General features: G+C 31.0%; 1 protein-coding gene across 4 annotated transcripts in view; it reads left to right on the forward strand.

Moving 5' to 3' along the window:
* Positions 1–19,809, forward strand: part of Sima (HIF-1 transcription factor component sima) — a 62,255-nt gene that overhangs the window by 33,879 nt on the left and 8,567 nt on the right. For 2 of the 4 annotated variants that reach the window (XM_074248865.1, XM_074248867.1), the window contains 6 exons: positions 6,271–6,418; positions 14,096–14,381; positions 14,648–14,882; positions 14,946–15,507; positions 15,595–15,728; positions 15,797–16,227. In XM_074248865.1, the coding sequence (XP_074104966.1) occupies positions 6,271–6,418; positions 14,096–14,381; positions 14,648–14,882; positions 14,946–15,507; positions 15,595–15,728; positions 15,797–16,227 (1,796 nt within the window). Of the gene's footprint in view, positions 1–6,270; positions 6,419–14,095; positions 14,382–14,647; positions 14,883–14,945; positions 15,508–15,594; positions 15,729–15,796; positions 16,374–19,809 lie in introns of all 4 variants that reach the window. The other 2 variants (XM_074248866.1, XR_012479893.1) reach the window with 2 other exon arrangements.

A 19,809-nucleotide genomic window follows, 5' to 3' on the forward strand; every position in this document is an offset into this window, starting at 1 on the left:
ACAGGAAGCTTACCTGACTACCTCCGCGAGGGTGTCACTATGTATGTATGTATGTATGTATGTATGTATGTACGTACGTATGTATGTATGTATGTATGTGTGTATGGACAATCGCGTGCATTCATTCGGGGAGGTTTCTATGTTTAAAGTTTTTTCGCCACTTCTAAAATTTGTTCGTTTCTAAACTCTAAACTTTGAAATCTGTCAATTTAGCCGTTTGTAATTGCAACGAAATGTAAAAAACAATATCACTAAAATGAAAAAAATATAAATAACTAGCTGTTACCCGCCCGCTTTGCTGGGCATTTTATAGAATTGTATTTTTAGATCTAAAATTGAAATTTAATTAGAATATTAATTTGACTTGCACAAATTACAAATTTCATCGAATTAGCACATACCTTTTATCCATGTAATTATTCATTGTGACTTTCAATGTGCAATCATTATAATGTTTGCGTGACTTTTTTCCAAGAATGAACAATAATTGACACGAAGAAAAAAATTTGAAATGAGAATTTAGAGTCTATAGGAGTTATAGTTTGAAAACGGGAATTTTTCATTGTTAACGCCTCCGCAACCCCCCTTGTGGGTGGAATTTCGTACAATCCATTCTTAGCTGAGCTCTACTCGGCTAAAGAAACATTCCTGCTAAATTTCAAGTCTCTAGGTCTTATTTTGAAACTTAGAACTGTGATACGCCAACTAGCGGTTTAATTTGTAACTACTCAAGGTAGGCTAATTTTGTATACATGTTGTACAATAAGAGACAATAATTTATGCCTGCTCGTGTTGCTTTGGTATCGATGAAAGTTTGGATTTATGAAAATTTGTCTAAATAAATATGAAAGTTTGTAAAATTGCTGATGAATATAAATGAATAAAAGCACAGAAAAATTTACGTATAATTGTATATAAATAAAAATGATTCTATGCAAACTAGATCATCTGTTCAATTTTACAGTTGTTCAAATGACCAACTGAACAAATAAAATTCCCTATTTTTAAAAATACGTACAACTAATAATATGTTTATTTGATTTTAATTCCAAAAGTATAAATGGAAAAATGAACATAACTATAAATGAAAATTTATAAATTTACTAGTTAATAAAAATATGATTTGAATAAATGATTAATAATACAAGTGTATAAAAAAATAAATGAAACATTCACTTAATGAACTTATGTATTTAAAAAGATAGATCCTTATGTAAAAAAACTATTATAATAATTTGAACAAATGAAATTGCGGATAAATAATGGTAATGAATAAATGTAGAAATGATTTTATGAATAAATGACATTATGATCATTAGTATTTTTGAGGTTGTGTATAAATAAACATTTGTAAATATGATGATCGGTACAAATGAAAGTTGTCCGAATGGATATTTGAATAAATGAAATTCTATCAAAATAAATCAATAAAAATGAACATCTGCATTAAAGTTAATCAGTAAAAATGAATATTTGTCCAGAAGTTAAACTGTAAAAATGAATATTTGTCAAGAAGTTAAACTGTAAAAATGAATATTTGTCCAGAAGTTAAACTGTCAAAATGAATATCGGTTAAAAAAAAGATTTCCACGAAATGTCTTATAATTTTATAAGCATGTTGCAATCTATTAAGAACGAACTTTATAACATTTCACCCTCAAAGGGCTGTATGTGGATGTTAAAAATTAAGAAAACTTAAAACTTTTAATGTATAATTTTTATAGGTTTAAAACGGATTTTATGAGTATAAATTTTACTCACTGAGAACAGTGCAAGGGCGTTAAATATTAAAAAAAATTAGGAAACCGGTTGACCCTAAAAGCCATCCCTGCAACTTCCCGCTAATTCCATACCCAAGCGCTTAAAATTGCATTTATGATGTTTTTCAGTGTCTCGTTTTCCTAATAACTACCATCGATGGACCTAATAATTACCATCTTACGGTAATAAATTTAGCCATATATAATAGCTAAATTTGTCATTAAAGACAAATTTTTTGGGAACTGGGGAAAATAAAGGATAAAGGGGGAAGGGGAGGACCTTTACTCAGTAGTCTGCGTTCCATAGATCGGGCCCCATTATTGACCCTTGCGGCACTCCAGCCGTTATGGCGTATTCTTCTGGGCCTTCAGTAGTTTCCACTATTAGCTTTCTATCCTCATGGTAGTTGTCGACTAGTGCCAGATTCTTTGGCTCCGCGTCAAACTTGTGCTCCAGAGGTGTGTGTGTGTGTGTGTGTATTAAGATAAAAAAAAACTAAGTCGATCACCGCAAGCCCGGTCACAATCGATTCATCCGTTCGTGAGTTATCGTTGTCGAAAGAAAACCGAATAAAGTGTTTTTTCGAAATTACTTCAAAATTTCTGGCTCGATCGATTTAGACTTGAAGATTCTTTGGAAAAGCTTTAAAAAGTGCGTCGAATGCCGCCAACCGCGTAACAATCGCTTCATTCATTCAAAAGTTATTGCAGTTTGAAAATTCAAAAAATGGTGTTTTATTAAACGTCTATCAGACTTTTGAGCTTGGAGAGCTGAAAAACATCATAAATGCAATTTTAAGCGCTTGGGTATGGAATTAGCGGGAAGTTGCAGGGATGGCTTTTAGGGTCAACCGGTTTCCTAATTTTTTTTAATATTTAACGCCCTTGCACTGTTCTCAGTGAGTAAAATTTATACTCATAAAATCCGTTTTAAACCTATAAAAATTATACATTAAAAGTTTTAAGTTTTCTTAATTTTTAACATCCACATACAGCCCTTTGAGGGTGAAATGTTATAAAGTTCGTTCTTAATAGATTGCAACATGCTTATAAAATTATAAGACATTTCGTGGAAATCTTTTTTTTAACCGATATTCATTTTGACAGTTTAACTTCTGGACAAATATTCATTTTTACAGTTTAACTTCTTGACAAATATTCATTTTTACAGTTTAACTTCTGGACAAATATTCATTTTTACTGATTAACTTTAATGCAGATGTTCATTTTTATTGATTTATTTTGATAGAATTTCATTTATTCAAATATCCATTCGGACAACTTTCATTTGTACCGATCATCATATTTACAAATGTTTATTTATACACAACCTCAAAAATACTAATGATCATAATGTCATTTATTCATAAAATCATTTCTACATTTATTCATTACCATTATTTATCCGCAATTTCATTTGTTCAAATTATTATAATAGTTTTTTTACATAAGGATCTATCTTTTTAAATACATAAGTTCATTAAGTGAATGTTTCATTTATTTTTTTATACACTTGTATTATTAATCATTTATTCAAATCATATTTTTTATTAACTAGTAAATTTATAAATTTTCATTTATAGTTATGTTCATTTTTCCATTTATACTTTTGGAATTAAAATCAAATAAACATATTATTAGTTGTACGTATTTTTAAAAATAGGGAATTTTATTTGTTCAGTTGGTCATTTGAACAACTGTAAAATTGAACAGATGATCTAGTTTGCATAGAATCATTTTTATTTATATACAATTATACGTAAATTTTTCTGTGCTTTTATTCATTTATATTCATCAGCAATTTTACAAACTTTCATATTTATTTAGACAAATTTTCATAAATCCAAACTTTCATCGATACCAAAGCAACACGAGCAGGCATAAATTATTGTCTCTTATTGTACACGCGTAGCCTACTTTGGAGGATATTATATATAATAATTTAATATTATATATAATATTTTAATAATTATATATATATATATATATATATATATATATATATATATATATATATAGATTTCAAAAATAATTTATGCCTATAATAAAATATGACAAAAGAATGTAAAAAGAAGAAAATTCCTAAATAAAGCCGTTGGTAAAATAAGCGAGTTAAAAACTTGGAATTATTAAAATAACGCTAGCTTTAAAATAGCCAAACAAAAAAAGTAGAACCATTAAAATTCTTTCTAATTAAAATGTAAACAGTTGAAAAAAAAAAAAGAAATATTTAAAAACCGAAAATTCAAAAATTGGAGAATATTAAATTTAGCCGATTGAAAACCTCGCCACGTGAATTTAACCGATTCTAAACATGAAAATTAATAAAATTAGCCGTTTGTAAACCTCAGGATTCTAAAAACTCGCCATTTCTGAATCTTGCGATCATAAAAATTATCATCTATAAACCTCAGAATTTATGGAATAAGTCTATTATTATTAGTATTAAAAATTGAACGGACGTTAAAAATTAAACTTTTTATCTACAGCTTCAACAGAATTAAAATTTGGCAAAATTATTACTTTTTGTCTTCTTGAACCTAACTAAAAATGAATTTTACAAACTTTCATCGACAGAGGGTGGGGCGGGGGCGTTGAAAATCCAAAAAATTGAAGCTTTTATTCTACAGCTTCTACAGGATTAAAATTCGGCAAAATTATTACTGTTGTCATCTTGAACCCGTGGATGGATTTTACGAAATTCCACCCACAGAAGTGTGGTGCGCGGGCGTTGAAAATTAAAAAAATTTTAGTTTTCAATCTATAGCTCCTACACGATTGGCGAAATTATTTTTTTTTGTCATCTTTAAGCTTGCTCCGCGTTATTCTTTGTGTTTTATAGAGTTTAGCAACGGCCAATTTTAGACGTAGTGAAAAAACTGTAATTATAGAAACCTACCCGAATTAATGCACGGGATTGTGTGTCTGTATGTTATTTTTTTTTATAAAAAAGCAAAAAAAATCTTCCAAAGACACCGCTATCATTGAAAGATGATGGTCGGTAGTGTGAGGTTTTTACCCACTAAAAAAAAAAAAACTCTCTTCCCCCGTGGATGGTACGGAGATGACTGAATCGGATTCGCGTAAGCATTACTTCAATCCAGTCCATGTGGCGTCTCACGACGACTACTGCTGGTTGCCGGCCCATTTATGCGGTTTTTGCTTTTAGAAGGTCCTGCGCGTAGGATGGAACAGCTGACTAATTATCTTCCTTTCTAAGCATGCAGGCTATCAAGCTTTCGGGGGAGAGCGTGGTGCCAATAGTTTTATCGGTATTGTTTCTGTAGTCCTTCCACCGAGCACACTCGAAGAACGTGTGCTCGGCGTTATCAATTTGGTCTGGGCAGTATTTGCACGTTGGTGTGCTGTGCACACCCATCTTGAAAAGATAGGCATTGAACTGCCCATGTCCCGTTAATAGCTGGGTCAGGAAGAAGTCCGTTTCTCCGTGCTTCCGAGGAAGTCAGGCGTTCCGTCCATCTACCTGTTTCCCCGGTTGTCCATCAGTCCTGTCACTCATGTAGCGTTTCCGTGTTTATCGCTGCTCTTGCCTCCTTAGAGTTGTCACCATTTATTTTGGCGTCGTAGATTGTCGCCTTCTCGAATGCTAGTAAGTCGATTGACGCGGCTTCTGCTATGATCAATACGGCTGTTTTTGAAATCGTGCGATAGGCGCAGGTGACTCTGAGCGCTCCTCGTGGTCGCATTGCCTCTATCTTGTGCCAGTAAGTCTTCTGTTTAAGAATATCCACCCATATTTTCGCTCCGTAGAGTAATATCGAGTGGACTACTTCTAGAAGCACCCTGCTTTTTCTGGTTTGTGGTTCCACCGTGTTGGTCATGATCCTCGACAGGTTTGATACTGTCTTGTTAGCTTTGGCGCAAGCGTTTTCGAGGTGTTCTCGAAAAGACAGCTTTTCGTCGATCACTACTCCTAAATAACGCAGTGCCCTTGTAGATGTCAGTGTTGTCCCGCCCATGTTGAAAGGTTTTTGAAACCATTTTTGTTGTGTCAAAACGACCATTTTGATTTTCTGCTTGGCGAGTTTTAGATGATGTTTTTTAAGCCAATTTTCAATGGCATCAACGGTTTCCCGAACCAGTAGTTCCGCCTCCTCGGCACTATCTACTACTATCGTAGCTGCGACGTCATCCGCGAAGCCCGTGAGTTGCACTTGTTTTGGCAGCGGGATTTCCAGGAGTTCGACATAGTCCGCGTTCCATAGGTCGGGCCCCATGATTGAACCTTGCGGCATGCCAGCCGTTATGGCGTATTCTTGTGGGCCTTCCGTAGTTTCCGCTATTGGCATTCTTTCGTCCAGGTAGTTGTCTAATAGGGCTAGATTCTCTAGCTCCACATCAAATTTATGCTCCAGATCGTCTAAAATATCTCCCTAATTTGCGCTGTTAAAGGCGTTTTTGACGTCTAGCCTGAAGAAAAGACATATTTCAGCTTTGACATATCTCACGAACAAATGCATTTTTAATAAACATTTTTTGTTATTTTCAGTATTTAGCAAAGGCCAATGTGAAACTGTCGCTTATCGATTTCTTGGCAGAACAGGAGGTTATGCTTGGGTTGTAACTCAAGCTACTGTTATTCACTGTACGAAGAGACGTAAACCATTGTCAATTGTTTGTGTGAATTATATACTAAGGTAAGATAAATTCTTAAAATCTAATATGATAAATCAAGATATGAACGAATTGAAGAATTCTAGAAGTATAAATAGACAGGATTGCATTGATTTCCTTTTAAATAGAACACTTATTTTTGATATCTATGTAATAAGTAAAAAATTTTGGTTCGCTTCATTTTACGTTTTGAACTTCACTTCTGGATGTAAACATAAAACCTCAGAAGTGAGTTTCTCCAATTCAGATTTCTTGCTTTTACACGTAACGCATTGAACGTAAGATTGGGATGACTACTACGGATGTACGGCTTGAGAAGTAAAATAACATAGAATTTTAATAATCATGTATGATTATTAACTCTTTTCGAATTGAGCTTGAAATCTCACTCTTTATCGCAACACGCACGATAGAGACGTATAACGAGAATATAAGAATTCACAGAAAGTCGGTTTTTTATTAACTCTAATCAATGTACGAATTACGAATATTTCATCATGATCTTGCATGTGAAATTACAAGCATTGATTTTTATTGAGAGATGTTCATTTTGATGGGTTAACAATCATAAAGATTAGAATAAGTATATAGAGCTTCAGAACTTTTGAGAATCAATCCTGGTGATTAGTGTTTTTTTCGCAAGGTTATACTCAATCGAAGCTATTGAAGACTGTTCTTGAATGATCACTCATGAACAAGTATGAATATATTTGTATTATACATTTCCTGGTTAGAAAAGTATTGATCGAAATTTTGAAAAAATCGCTGCATAAAGCCAATTCTTTTGAACTCCATTTGGATACTTTTCTTTATTCAGGGTAGACTCATTGATTGTATTCGCAGACGTTATCTCAAAAGGTAATGAGTTCCACAAATTACAACCCGCGCGCGCGTGCGCGCGCGTGTGTGTGTGTGTGTGGATGTATGTAAGCCTCTCATAACTTTTGAACAGCTTAAATGATTCTATCGCGGTTGACGCCATTTGAAAAGGCTTAACTAAACTTAGATTGTGAATATGATTTGGACCAATTCGGACCAGTAGATTTTGAGAAATCTAAAAAAAAAACTACGAAAAAAAATTTTTTCAAATATGGCTTTTTTGGAATAACTTTTAACCAGCTCTACCGATCAATTCCAAAAACTAATCAGCTCTTAACTTCAAAAAACCACGTCAATCGCCGCCAAGCCGATCAAAATCGTTTGATTCGTTCGTCAGTTATCGTTGACGAAAAAAATCGAAAAAAGTGTTTTTTTCGAATTACACCGAAATTTTCGGTCTGATCAATTTGTATCTAAAAGTATATCATAGAATTCAAGAAACTGCGTCGAATGCTGCTAACCGCGTGAAAATCGGCCGATTTATTTGTGAGTTATCATTGTCGAAGAACAACTGAAAAAAGTGTTTTTTCGGGATTACTCCAAAATTCCGAGTTCAATCAATTCAAAGTTGAATATTCTTTATGGAGCTTAAAAAACTGTATCGAATGCTGCCAACCGGATGCAAATCGGTTCATTTATTCGAAAGTTATTGCGGTTTGAAAATTCAAAAAATAGTGTTTTATTAAAGTCCTATCAGACTTTAAAGCCCGGAGAGCTTAAAATGACATGAAAATTATGTTTTTGAGCTCTTAAGTGTAAAATTAGCGAGAAGTTGCAAAGATGGCCTGTAGATTCAACCGTTTTCCTACTTTTTTCAACAAATTTTACCATAGTCTACCCTAAATTTTATTAGATTTTCGCAATTTTTATTTCAAAAATAGTAATGAATGAAATGGGCCGCATTATGTCCCACGATTACAGTGAATTGAACAGTAATTTTGAAAGAAAATTTTTTTCCGTGTACTGATCACGCTTGCTGATTTTTTCCCGTATACTCTTATTTATTAATTAATATTTCTTCAATACATTGATAAATTCTTTTTATTTCCCCAATATGATGGTAAGTTCGTTACAAGAAAATTCAAAATTAAGACAGAGAATTTAAACGACTCGATATTTCAAAAATATCATTCTCAGAATAATCCTGTAATGCTATAGTAGATATCCCCACTCAATCATCTGTTTGATTGTTACTAGAGCCATCTACCAGATCTCCGAGTTCAAAGAGATAGCTTTTCTATGCTTTTGAGATCTTCGAGAAGTTTAATTTTGACGAAGGGGTTCTCAATAAAACACAATTTTTTGAATTTTCAAACTACAATAACTTTTGAATTAATAAACCGATTTTTATGCAGTTGGGAGTATTCGACGCCGTTTTTTAAGCCTCATGAAAAATCCCTAGGTATAAATTTATTGAACGAAAAATTTCGGAGTAATTCCGAAAAAACACTTTTTTCAGTTTTCTTTCGTTAACGATATCTCTCGAACAAATCAACCGATTTTAACCGGATTGGCAGCAATCGACGTGGCTCTTCGAGCTCAAAATATATTCAGTAAACAGCTTTAACTTTTAAATGCGTTATCGATTTTCATTTTAAAGAAGCATTCGACGCAGTTTTTTAAGCAGAAGAAACATAAACATGGTTTTATTATGATTTTTCCGGACGCTTTAAAGTTATTTTAAAAAACATAAAAATTGAAATTTTTTTTTTGTTTTTTTTTTTTTTAATTTCTTTGGAACGGCTCGATGAATTAACTCTTAAATCTCATCAAATCCACGTTTTCATGAACCCCTTCGAACGACGTCGTATAATTCAATCGGTTCATTCGTTTTACGTAACCGTACGGCAATAATATAATTTAATTACACACACACACACACACACACACGCGCGCGCGCGCGCGCGCGAGTTGGAATTTCTGGAACTCATTACCTTTTGAGATAACATCTGCGGATACAATCAATGAGTTTCGAAATAAATGCACTGTGTAATTATACAGCTTGGAACAAGCGAATGAGGATTAAGGCTATTAAACGTAATATATTGTTATTAACTGTTTGATAGTATGATGGCAATGATTAATGCCCATTAGTGGAACTCTGAATCAGAATGCCACTAGTCTGAATCTCTCTGAAAATGTTACAATAAGAGTCGATAAGTTAGATAAAAGCAAATATTGTAGTTTTAGGTTATTATTTGACATAAATTTCGGGCTCTGCAAGAAGACTGAATTAGACTTTTTCAAAGCTGTTGACAAAATTTCAAATGAGAAAGAATCCGACTTTTTCAAAGATATTATAAAATAACTAGCTGTTACCCGCCCGCTTCGCTGGACATTTTATAGAATTGTATTTTTAGGTCTAAACTTGAAATTTAATTAGAGTATTGTTTTAACAGCTAATATTCATTGTAACTTACAATGTGCAATCATTATAATGTTTGCGTGGCTTTTTTTTTCAAAAATGAATAACAATTGATACGAAGAAAAAAATTTGAAATGAGAATTTGGAGTCTATAGGAGCTATAGCTTGGAAATTAAAAATTTTTAATGTTAACATCCACCTTCGCAAATCGTAAAATTCGTTTATAGATTATTTCTACATCTCTTACAGAAGATTCCTACCAAAACGGGGTAAAAACAATAGCTTCCCAATTTTCGAAAATTTTTAATTTTCTTAACCGGGAATTAAAAATCAACTATCTCTAACTGCATCAAAATCGGTATATTTGTTCAAGGAATATCGTCGCTGAAAAATATCTAAAATGTATTTTTTTTACCTAACTTCGAAATTTCTTCTCGAATTGTTGAACGATTAAGAACACGGAAAATAAAGTGTTGTAAGGACAAAAACATACAAAGTTAGATTTACTAATCCTTGAAAATCACTTGTAAAAAAATATAGTGTATATTTACTTTAGTCTATTCTGTGATAAATTGTATTCCATGTTCAGTTGTCCTTACCACATTTTTTTTCTGTGGAATAATCTTCCTGTGTTTCAAAAACTGTATCGAACGCCGCCAAGCTTATCTAAATTGGTTGATTCTTTCGTTAGATCTTAAGTTTTTATAAAATAAAAAAAAACGTAATTCATGAAAAGTTGTTTTACTGAACACAAATTAAACTTTTGAGCTCAAAAGTGCATAACAGTTCTATCTTGACGCTTGAAAAGCTCAAAATAGATGTAAAACCATGTTTTTACCTCAAAGAGCTCAAAAACGTCGTAATAAATGAAATTTAGAACGATTTGCATTTGAAATTAGCGGGAAGTTGCAAGGTTGGCCTGTAGGGTCAACTGTTTTACTAAATTTTTTTTATTATTTTTTAGAGTTGGGACCTAACTTATTAAACAACTAGCTCGTAGATACGCTTAACATACTTTAATATAATATCAAGTTAAAAGCATTCATTTAACTTTAACCAATAAACTTCAGCTTTAAAAATTAAATTCCCATATGTGTATAATAAATTATCTTTAATGAAGCGAAACTATTAAAATAATTATTTTTCATTTATAATTTTCAATTGGTTGATTTAAATACTTAACATTCCAATTTTATCTCTACATTGAATTCATACATTTTTTTCTTATTGTTATAAAAAAAGTATTTCCATTCTCTCATCATTTGATTGAACTTACAAATTTTTATCGAGTATATTTGAAATAGATTTAACGACCACTTTTTGCCTATCTTATACGCATACGTCGACATATAAATATCAACGACCAACTTGGTCATCGTCGTGACGATATCAGGGAGAGAAGAAGAGCAAGAAAAACAGAGGTTCTTTAGAGTAAGAGTAGGAGAAACTAAAAGAACAGTGACAAGTGAAAAAATATTGTGTAACTCTTGTGAACACGAATAATAGATTACAATTTGTTCACTTATTTATTCGAATAAAATAAATTTCATAGTGAAAGTTACTGCGTTTTTCTGAAATTTTGTTTGCAAGTATACCATAATTCTGCACTGCGATTTTTTTTCTTATAAAAGAGGTGAGAAAAATATTCGAACTACTCGATAAACTTATATGTTTGACCTGAATGACTAATTTTTGCGTTTTATTTTCATTTATAATTTTATTATGAAATATGTATTATTCCAATTATATCATTCTTCGAAAAGAAATATCTCTTTTATTTCTTTTTTTTACTCATTACAGGTCATTTCAGATTTAGAATTAAATTTTTAATCGTTTATTCTACGGCAACATTAAAAATTATAGATAATTTCATAATGATGTCTATGTCGAAACATTTTTAAAAATATTATGTTTTTCATATTTTTTGTTATTGACATTTACACGTGTTTGATTACGCAATCATTGCCAGCTGTACTGTGTCCGTCATTTTATTTTTAATAATATCCACTATATATTTAATCTGCCTTCACCTCTATATGCATCGATCATGTCAATAAGATTAACAGTAAACTTGAATTATAAATAATAAACAAAGTAATCGTAAAATAATCGTCTATTTCGTCAAAAATTTTATATTATATTTGATTTTTTTTCCAATTATTTTCATCATATTTTTCTCAAATTTTTTTAAAAGAAGATTAAAAATCTTTTATTCTATTGAAAATTCTAATTACTTGCTCAGTACTTAAATATATTAATCATTAAACTTAATTTGTATTAATTAAAACGTATATTCGAAAGTAAATCATATTACAATGAATTAACACACTGCCAAAATGATAAAAAAATAAATGATAACTTTAAAATGATGTAAGCTGTTAATAACAATTTTTTACAACTTGTAAAAAAAAAATTGACAAATCTGGAAAAGTACCTACTCGATTTTTAATGCTCATAATTTCTAAAAACCAAATACATTTTTTTGTCCATATTGGGACATAGAGAATCGAAGAAATCATTACTGTTCACAACCAGAAGAAAATTTACTAACAATTTTGAATGAAAAACCTTTTAAAGTTAAATTTCGCTACAAGTTCGCTTCTTATGGGTTCATCGACTCATATTTTCACGAAAAGCCTTCCCCCTCCAATCATCATCCATACACTTATACACTTGAAAAGTAGAGAAAGCTGAATTGACAGCAGTCGACCTCTGAGGAAGAGTGAGGGAATGGGAATTCTTAGAATCATGTTCCCCTACATCCCTGTAAGCGGGTTCATAACAAGATTCGACTATACTCAGCAGGGTATCTTTGGAAACTCCTGCTATTTTAGAGTTCAAGTTTGCTTATTACTAGTATTTCTCTTCGAGCTCAAAAATTCATTTTTCAATACTTTTTAAATTTAAGCTTCTTGAGGTTCTAAAAACGGATACAATATTTGAAAATTTTCTCGACTTTTCGAGCTCGAAACTTTAGTGATTATTTGACAAAATACATACTTAGATATTTTTCGTTCACTACATTTTCTTTCTAAATACGCTGATTTCAATCGAATTGGCGACGTTCAATGCCTTCTCATAATAAAAGAAAATTATTGAATTAAAAATTAATCAATCTGCATGTCATAAAGTTATTTATGCAAAAATTTTCTTCTTAAATTTGATTTATTTTAGTTCTCGAAATCTGACGATCCAACTAATCTCAAATTTTTAGAAAATTTAAGTTTAGCCTTTCTAAATCTCACAAACCGTATTACAGTCAGTCGATTCGCTGAAAAAATATTTAAGTGTTCACGCGTGTGAACATTTAATAAAATCTATATTTTCGAATATATAACTCGAAACGATAACTTCTCGACATTCGAAAAATTTTTAATTTTTAAAAAGTGATTTTGATTCAAAATCCGCAACCAATAAACAAGAAATTCAATTTTATGGTTTTGAAATCATTATTATAGTAAGATACATATTCTAAAAATTATTGCCGTTATATTATAAGTATCCATTGGACAAAAAGAAGTTGAAAGCGTATAAACGTACACATTCCATACTGTGTACACCACATGTGCATATTTACACTACATACTCGACATTATATTTGCTCTGCCTTCTGACTATTACCACTTCAGTTGACTATAAGAGTTGTTACTCCAAGTTTTTTCCTTATTTTGTCCTGTACTTTTTTTTTAATATTTTCCCTCATACGATGCTATTTCATTTCTTGGATCTTTTTGTTTACAAAATTTTTGATTTACTTTTGCACCAAAAGTTTTACTTTAAAATTTATGTCCATTTTAACTATTTTTTTTTGTCTGCAGGCTGCATTTATTTTTTCCAATAATTTTATTATAAAGCTTTTTGGGATGAATTGATGCTTCTTAATGTTAACTAATTTTAAGCTCTCTACGATGATATGTTACAAAATTATCATCGATCAAACCGAAAGAGATATTTATAACTTTACTGATTATTTATTTTAGTAAATATAATTACACAGAAAACTAGTGTAGAAATTTATAATCTGTGAAGTTTTCTCTATAAGTTGTAGCCATTAGATTTAAATAAAAAAGGTTTTTTGCGCTTTTACGAGTCTAAACATAATTAGTATACTTGATAGAGTTTTAGCTATAAACAATAAAATAATATTTTCTACCTCATTGAGCTACATTTGAGCTAAATTTTTCTAATTAAGTATCATAATAATTAGTAATAATTATATTTCATCTTAAATAACTTTAATGAATCACTACAAACAAGTTTCTAATTAATATCGATAAGTTTTTAAATAAACACAAAAATCTTTTTTCGAAGGTTGACCACTCGAAAATATCAGTACTCATGACAAATAGAAAAAAACTTGAGGATCTTATTTTTTTTTTTTTTTTTTTTTTTTTTTTTTTTTTTTTAAATAAAATATTTAAACAGTAACTTACGATAAAATGTTTTTCTGTTTCAGTGGTATTGAATTTGGAGATGAGGTGTACAGCATATGTCAATTGGAAGCTCGAAATTCTTGCAATGATTTGAAAAAAATCAAAAAGGTTGATGAAGGAAAAATAGATACTAAAATAATACAAAATAATAATGATTTATCAAAATCTATACGAGAAGTAACTTATTCACCAATTTGTCACATACCTAAAAGTGATTCATCTATGCCTATAATATCTCCTCACCGTGATATTGGAGCTTCAGTAATAACGAATAAGAAGAAAGATTCAAATACAGAATTCCTATTCCAGGTAAATATAATTTTTTTTTAACCCTCAGAGTACACACCTCCGAAGAGAACTTTAGATTACACACGTAGTCAAATTGACCCCACTTGATTTTCGAAGAATTATACCTCAGAAACTATGCATTTTTCCGGAATTCAGGTTATTACATTTTTGGTAGGAAAAAATGCTTTCTTAGGATACAGACCAAATTTATCTGCTGCACTTAAACTGATCTATGCACAGTCTATAGTTTCTATTCTTACTATCGTAATTTATTAATATATTTCTAGAATAAACCTGTGATTGATTACAACTCTACTCGATCTTGTAACGATCCATCTCAATCAGTTACAAAAAAAATATTTGGTGATTCTTCCATTGGTACAACACCTGATCAAGATACTCTGTTATCAATTACAAACCGTTCATCACCACAAACAGCCACTGCAAGTATTTTCGCTCCACGAACGGAGGATATGAATAAAGGTTTCCTCACTTTCAGTGACGATCAACCAGGATTAACAAGTATGTATTTTGAAAAATTTTAAGTCCTATTCATCATGATTAATTTGTTTTTTATCAATTTAGTGCTTAAAGATGAACCGGAAGATTTAACTCATTTGGCACCAACGCCAGGAGATGTATGCGTTCCGCTTGAAGACACACCATTTCTCTCAGATATGCTTGACGAATTCATGTTAAGTAATGAAAACTATTGTACATTGTTAAGTCCAATGATACCAACAGAACTTCCCGATTCTAATTCTGGACTCATGGAAGATACAATTCAAAAAAATGATAATTTTGGAGAAACTCTTGATAGTGATCCGTTTTTCTATACAAATCTATGCTCAAATCTCGATTCATCTCAATCCACTACGAATAATCTTACGAATACCCCAACTAAAAGCCCCGAATTATTTAGTATAGATTTACTACATAGTTCTGATACAAGTAACATTGCAACCGATTCTGGAATTTCAGAAGATGAATTACTCATGTTAAATATAGATGAAGTTATTGCTGACGATGAACTTGCATTGCGCGCTCCTTATATTCCTATGTCGGATCAAGATGAAGCTTTACAGATGCTTATCAGCGACAATATGGTTATGTGGGGACCGACACAACCTCCTGATAGATCTGATTGGTAAGCAAATATGCCTACTTAATTGTAAAACATTATTGAGCTTGTTATACTTTACCGTTCTACATCAAAGCATTAATATTTCTATAGGGACTCAAAAAGAGATAGTTCTAATTACTATAAAGAATCTAGCCTAGCAAAATTATTGAAGAACAATAAAAATGAATACGATTCTATTTCTACGGTGAATTTAATTGAAGAACGTGATCAAACTCTTAAAATAGGTGGGTTCATTTTTTTATGTAAACAAAAAACGTTAATTCTTGATTTTATTATTAATTTCCTTTCTTAGGAGTAAACAAGAGATCTAATAAACGTCTGCATGAAACATCGTCGTTGAACACCGAAGAAGTGAATAAGCGTATGAAATATCAGATGATAGATAAAAATACATTATTCGCTGCCAAAAAATCATCAGAAACAGACTTATTTCATACAGTTGAATACACGATAAGTGTAGACGGTATAAATCAAAAAAATATCCGAATCAATGATAACAATCTTGCTGATACTAAAGCAAATAAAATTCGTTTGTTGCAACAACTTATAGAAGATCATGAACTGTCAACTACGACCAAATCTTCCAATTTAAACGATGTGGTTAATCGTGCAGAACATTTGGACACGATCAATCTAGTGGGTGATGCTGATGGTGACGATGAAAATCTACAAGATCATCAATCCAATAGCGTTCTAATGAACCTCCTTATTTCTGGTTGCGATGTGAGTGCAGGCTATGTTTGTTTTGTTAAACCAAAATCTGCATCTAAAGTAATTACTAGTAAATGAATAGTAGATATGCAAGATGATTTTCTTCAATAAATTTAAAACCATAAAATATTGAATGAAAATCTTTTAAGTACTTATATGTAAGTAAAAAACAAAGAGATAGTATTTATTTATACTTGGGTTGATGTACAATTTAAATGATTTATTGCGAACGATTAAAAAAAATGCGTCTGCCGTTGTTGGGAAATTTTACTTCAAAATTATAAATATCGCTTACCGTGTTATATAATTAGGTTATTTATTTATTACCACAGATTTTTTAAATGTGCGTAAATGAAATTTTATGTTCATATTAGGAAAAAAAAATAAAACCAATCAATTTTTGTAAATTTTTCCAATTTCGTAATAAAGCCATTTTCAATAGATTGATATTTTTTTGATAGTCGTAACTTTGTAAATAAATAGATTTATGTTTTTTTTTCCGGGAAATTTCACATTTTTTTATGTAATAATAATAATAATAGGTTTTATTTGTATCACTTAATATTGTGTTTTACAAAATTTTTACATATAATATCTTATATTTAATTTTTTCTGCTTCTTTTTTGGTACACTTTTTCTCTTTTGTCATTTAGATTATACTATAATTTTTAATTATGCTATTTCTGTGCACCAAAGATATCACTGTGTCCATACTTTTTTTTTTTTTTTTTTTTATACCTATACATTAGATAAAATTTTTTTTTTCTTAATTATTCTAACTCTTTCGTGCGCATGCTCACTATATCACCTGTTCTTCGCCCACAGTCCCTTTTTTTTTATCTCTGTTTTATCACTTTCGCTCTTTTCACATTCCCTCTGTATTATTTCTATTTCTTTTAGTATTTTACAAAAATTCTTACATAACTTTCCTTTTAATTTTTCCACTGTTTTTTTTTCCATTGGTTTTTCACTACCTTTATGCTCATCCCACTCTGTCATCATTTCTTTACTCTCACTACTTAGTTTTATTTTTATCTTATCACACGTCAATATATGTTCTATTGTTTCTTCACTCTCTTTACATACCCTACAAGACCAATCACTTATCCCTTTTTTTCCTGCTCGCGTGATATTTCCACATCTCACTCTCGCCCAAATTTCTTTATCTTCACCTTTCACCTCTTTGTCATTCCAATACTCCTTATTTTCCTCCTCTGTTATTATGTCCTTGTAGATATTGTTGTAGCTTGATATTTTTATTTTTTCCATTGTCTCCACCTCAATTTGATTTTTATATTCACTCAACTCTTTTTTTATCACTTCTTCTATCACTTCCACTTCTTCATTGTCGTATATTATTTTTATTACATTTTCGCATTTCATTTCTTTCGTTAGTTTTCTTATCTGTTTTCCCCATCTAGTTGGACATTTGTTTATCATACATCTTATTTCTTCTCTTAAACATATTTTTGGCCATCGGTTCTCATCCATTCTTATTATTTCAGTTATGTATCTCCACAACCTTTCTTTCACTATTACTTCTATTTTTTCACTACTAGTTTCTTTTTGCACTATGTATCCTGGTGTGTTTCTTTTCACTCCTAAAGCCATTCTCAATAACTTGTTTTGCATTATTGTCATTCTGTTTATTTTTTCACTTCCCCATATTTCGACTCCATATAAGCACCCTGCTCTTACTAACGTATTGTATATATACATCCTATCTTTAATATTGTTTCTCTCTGTTCTTTTTATTACTCCCCATGTAGCGTTTGCTACCTTGTTTGTTTTATTTTTCATCATTTCCATGTGTCTACTGTGACTGTTTTTTGTAGTAAATGTATATCCCAGGTATTTGAAACTGCTCACCACTTCCAACTTTTCTCCTTTATAGCACCACTTTTTGTACACTCCCCTTCCACCATTTCTAAACACCATTATTTTTGTCTTTTTTGCATTTACTTTTAATTTGTTTTTATCCACGTATTTTTCTATTTCCCTTATCATTTCGCTCAGATCTTCAGGATTGTCCGCTACTATTACTCCATCATCCGCATATTTTAATATAAAGATTTTTGTTTTTCCCATCACTGTACCTCCAATATTTTTTTTTATCATTCCGTCCTCCATATCGTCTATGAAAATATTGAATAGCACTGCGCTTAATGCACATCCTTGTCTCACTCCCTGTTTTACTTCGAATTCTTTTGTTTTCGCTCCATTTATTGTTACTTCACATGTTGTTTTTCCATATATCACATTTATCATCTTGTACATTTTTCCTCCAATTCCTATATTTTTTAATTTCTTCATTAATATCTCTCTATCTACCGTATCAAATGCTTGTCTTAGGTCTATAAAACACGCATACAGTTTCTTCTTACTTTTTAACTTATTGTTTATTAGTACATTTAGTGTAAATATGTGATCTCTTGTTCCTCTTCGTTTACGAAATCCTGCTTGGCTTTCCTTCATTTTTCCCTCTCTATCCGTCCAATTCATTATCCTTTCTGCCATCATTGCTGTTAATATTTTATACCCTATGTCCAAAAGTGAGATTCCTCTATAATTATCTGTTACATTTACATCTCCTGCTTTATGTATTGTAACAATTCTTGCTTTTTCCCATCCTGCTTGTATGTTACTTTCATTCCACATTTTATTTATTATTATTCTTATGTCCTCGTTTATTTCTCTTGGTAGGTTTTTTATAAATTCCGCCGCTATTCCATCCTCTCCAGGTGCTTTGTTGTTTCCAAGTTTTTTTATAGCTCTCATTAATTCTCTTCGGCTGAACTCTGTGTTGATATCTTCATCATCAATACCAATTTCTTCTTCTGCATCTACGTTTTTGTCTGTGTTTTCATTGCTTTTCTCTTCTTTATTATTTAATAGCTCCGAGAAGTGTTTTACCCATCTGTCGCCGTTTATTTTTTCTCCCATTTCTTTTTTTTCTCTCTTCTTTCTGAATTTGTTCACCGCCCCCCACCATTTGCTCATATCTTTTGCTTTGTCTATTTCTTTCTTTTTCTCCTGTCACCAATTTTCTTTCGCTTCTTTGATTGTTTTTTTGTACTCTCTCTTTGCTTCTGAATATTCTTTTTTTATCTCAATATTTTAATTTTCTTTAAGCATCTTCTTTAATTTTTTCCATACTTTTTCTCTTTTTGTTTTACATTCTTCGTTAAACCATTCCCTTTTATTGCTCCATCCTTTTCCATTTCTTGATTTTATGCACATTTTTGTTGTTTTTGCTGCTTCATATATTATTTCTTTCACATCTGTCCACTCTAGTTCTTCTTTTGCCTCTTTTTTCTCGCTCCATTTGTTGTATGCCTGCTCCATATATTCTGTTGCTTTATCTTTTTTCCATTTTAATCTTGCTTCTGTGATTTTCGTCAGTCCTCTTTGTATATTTACATCGTTTTCGCTTTCTTCTACGCTTTTTTTTCTTATTATTACATGAATTGGTAGATGGTCTGACTCAATTCTTTTTACAACTCTAAATTCCTTTATACTTTCATTTTCTCCTCTATCTAATATTAGAGCTAGATCTAATACTGAGCAGCAGTCCTCGTTTTTACCACCTATAAA

The sequence above is a fragment of the Cotesia typhae genome, unplaced genomic scaffold (assembly GCF_013202065.1).
Source record: "Cotesia typhae breed Kobodo isofemale line unplaced genomic scaffold, CoteBio_Ctyphae contig_5, whole genome shotgun sequence".
Lineage (NCBI taxonomy): Eukaryota > Metazoa > Arthropoda > Insecta > Hymenoptera > Braconidae > Cotesia > Cotesia typhae.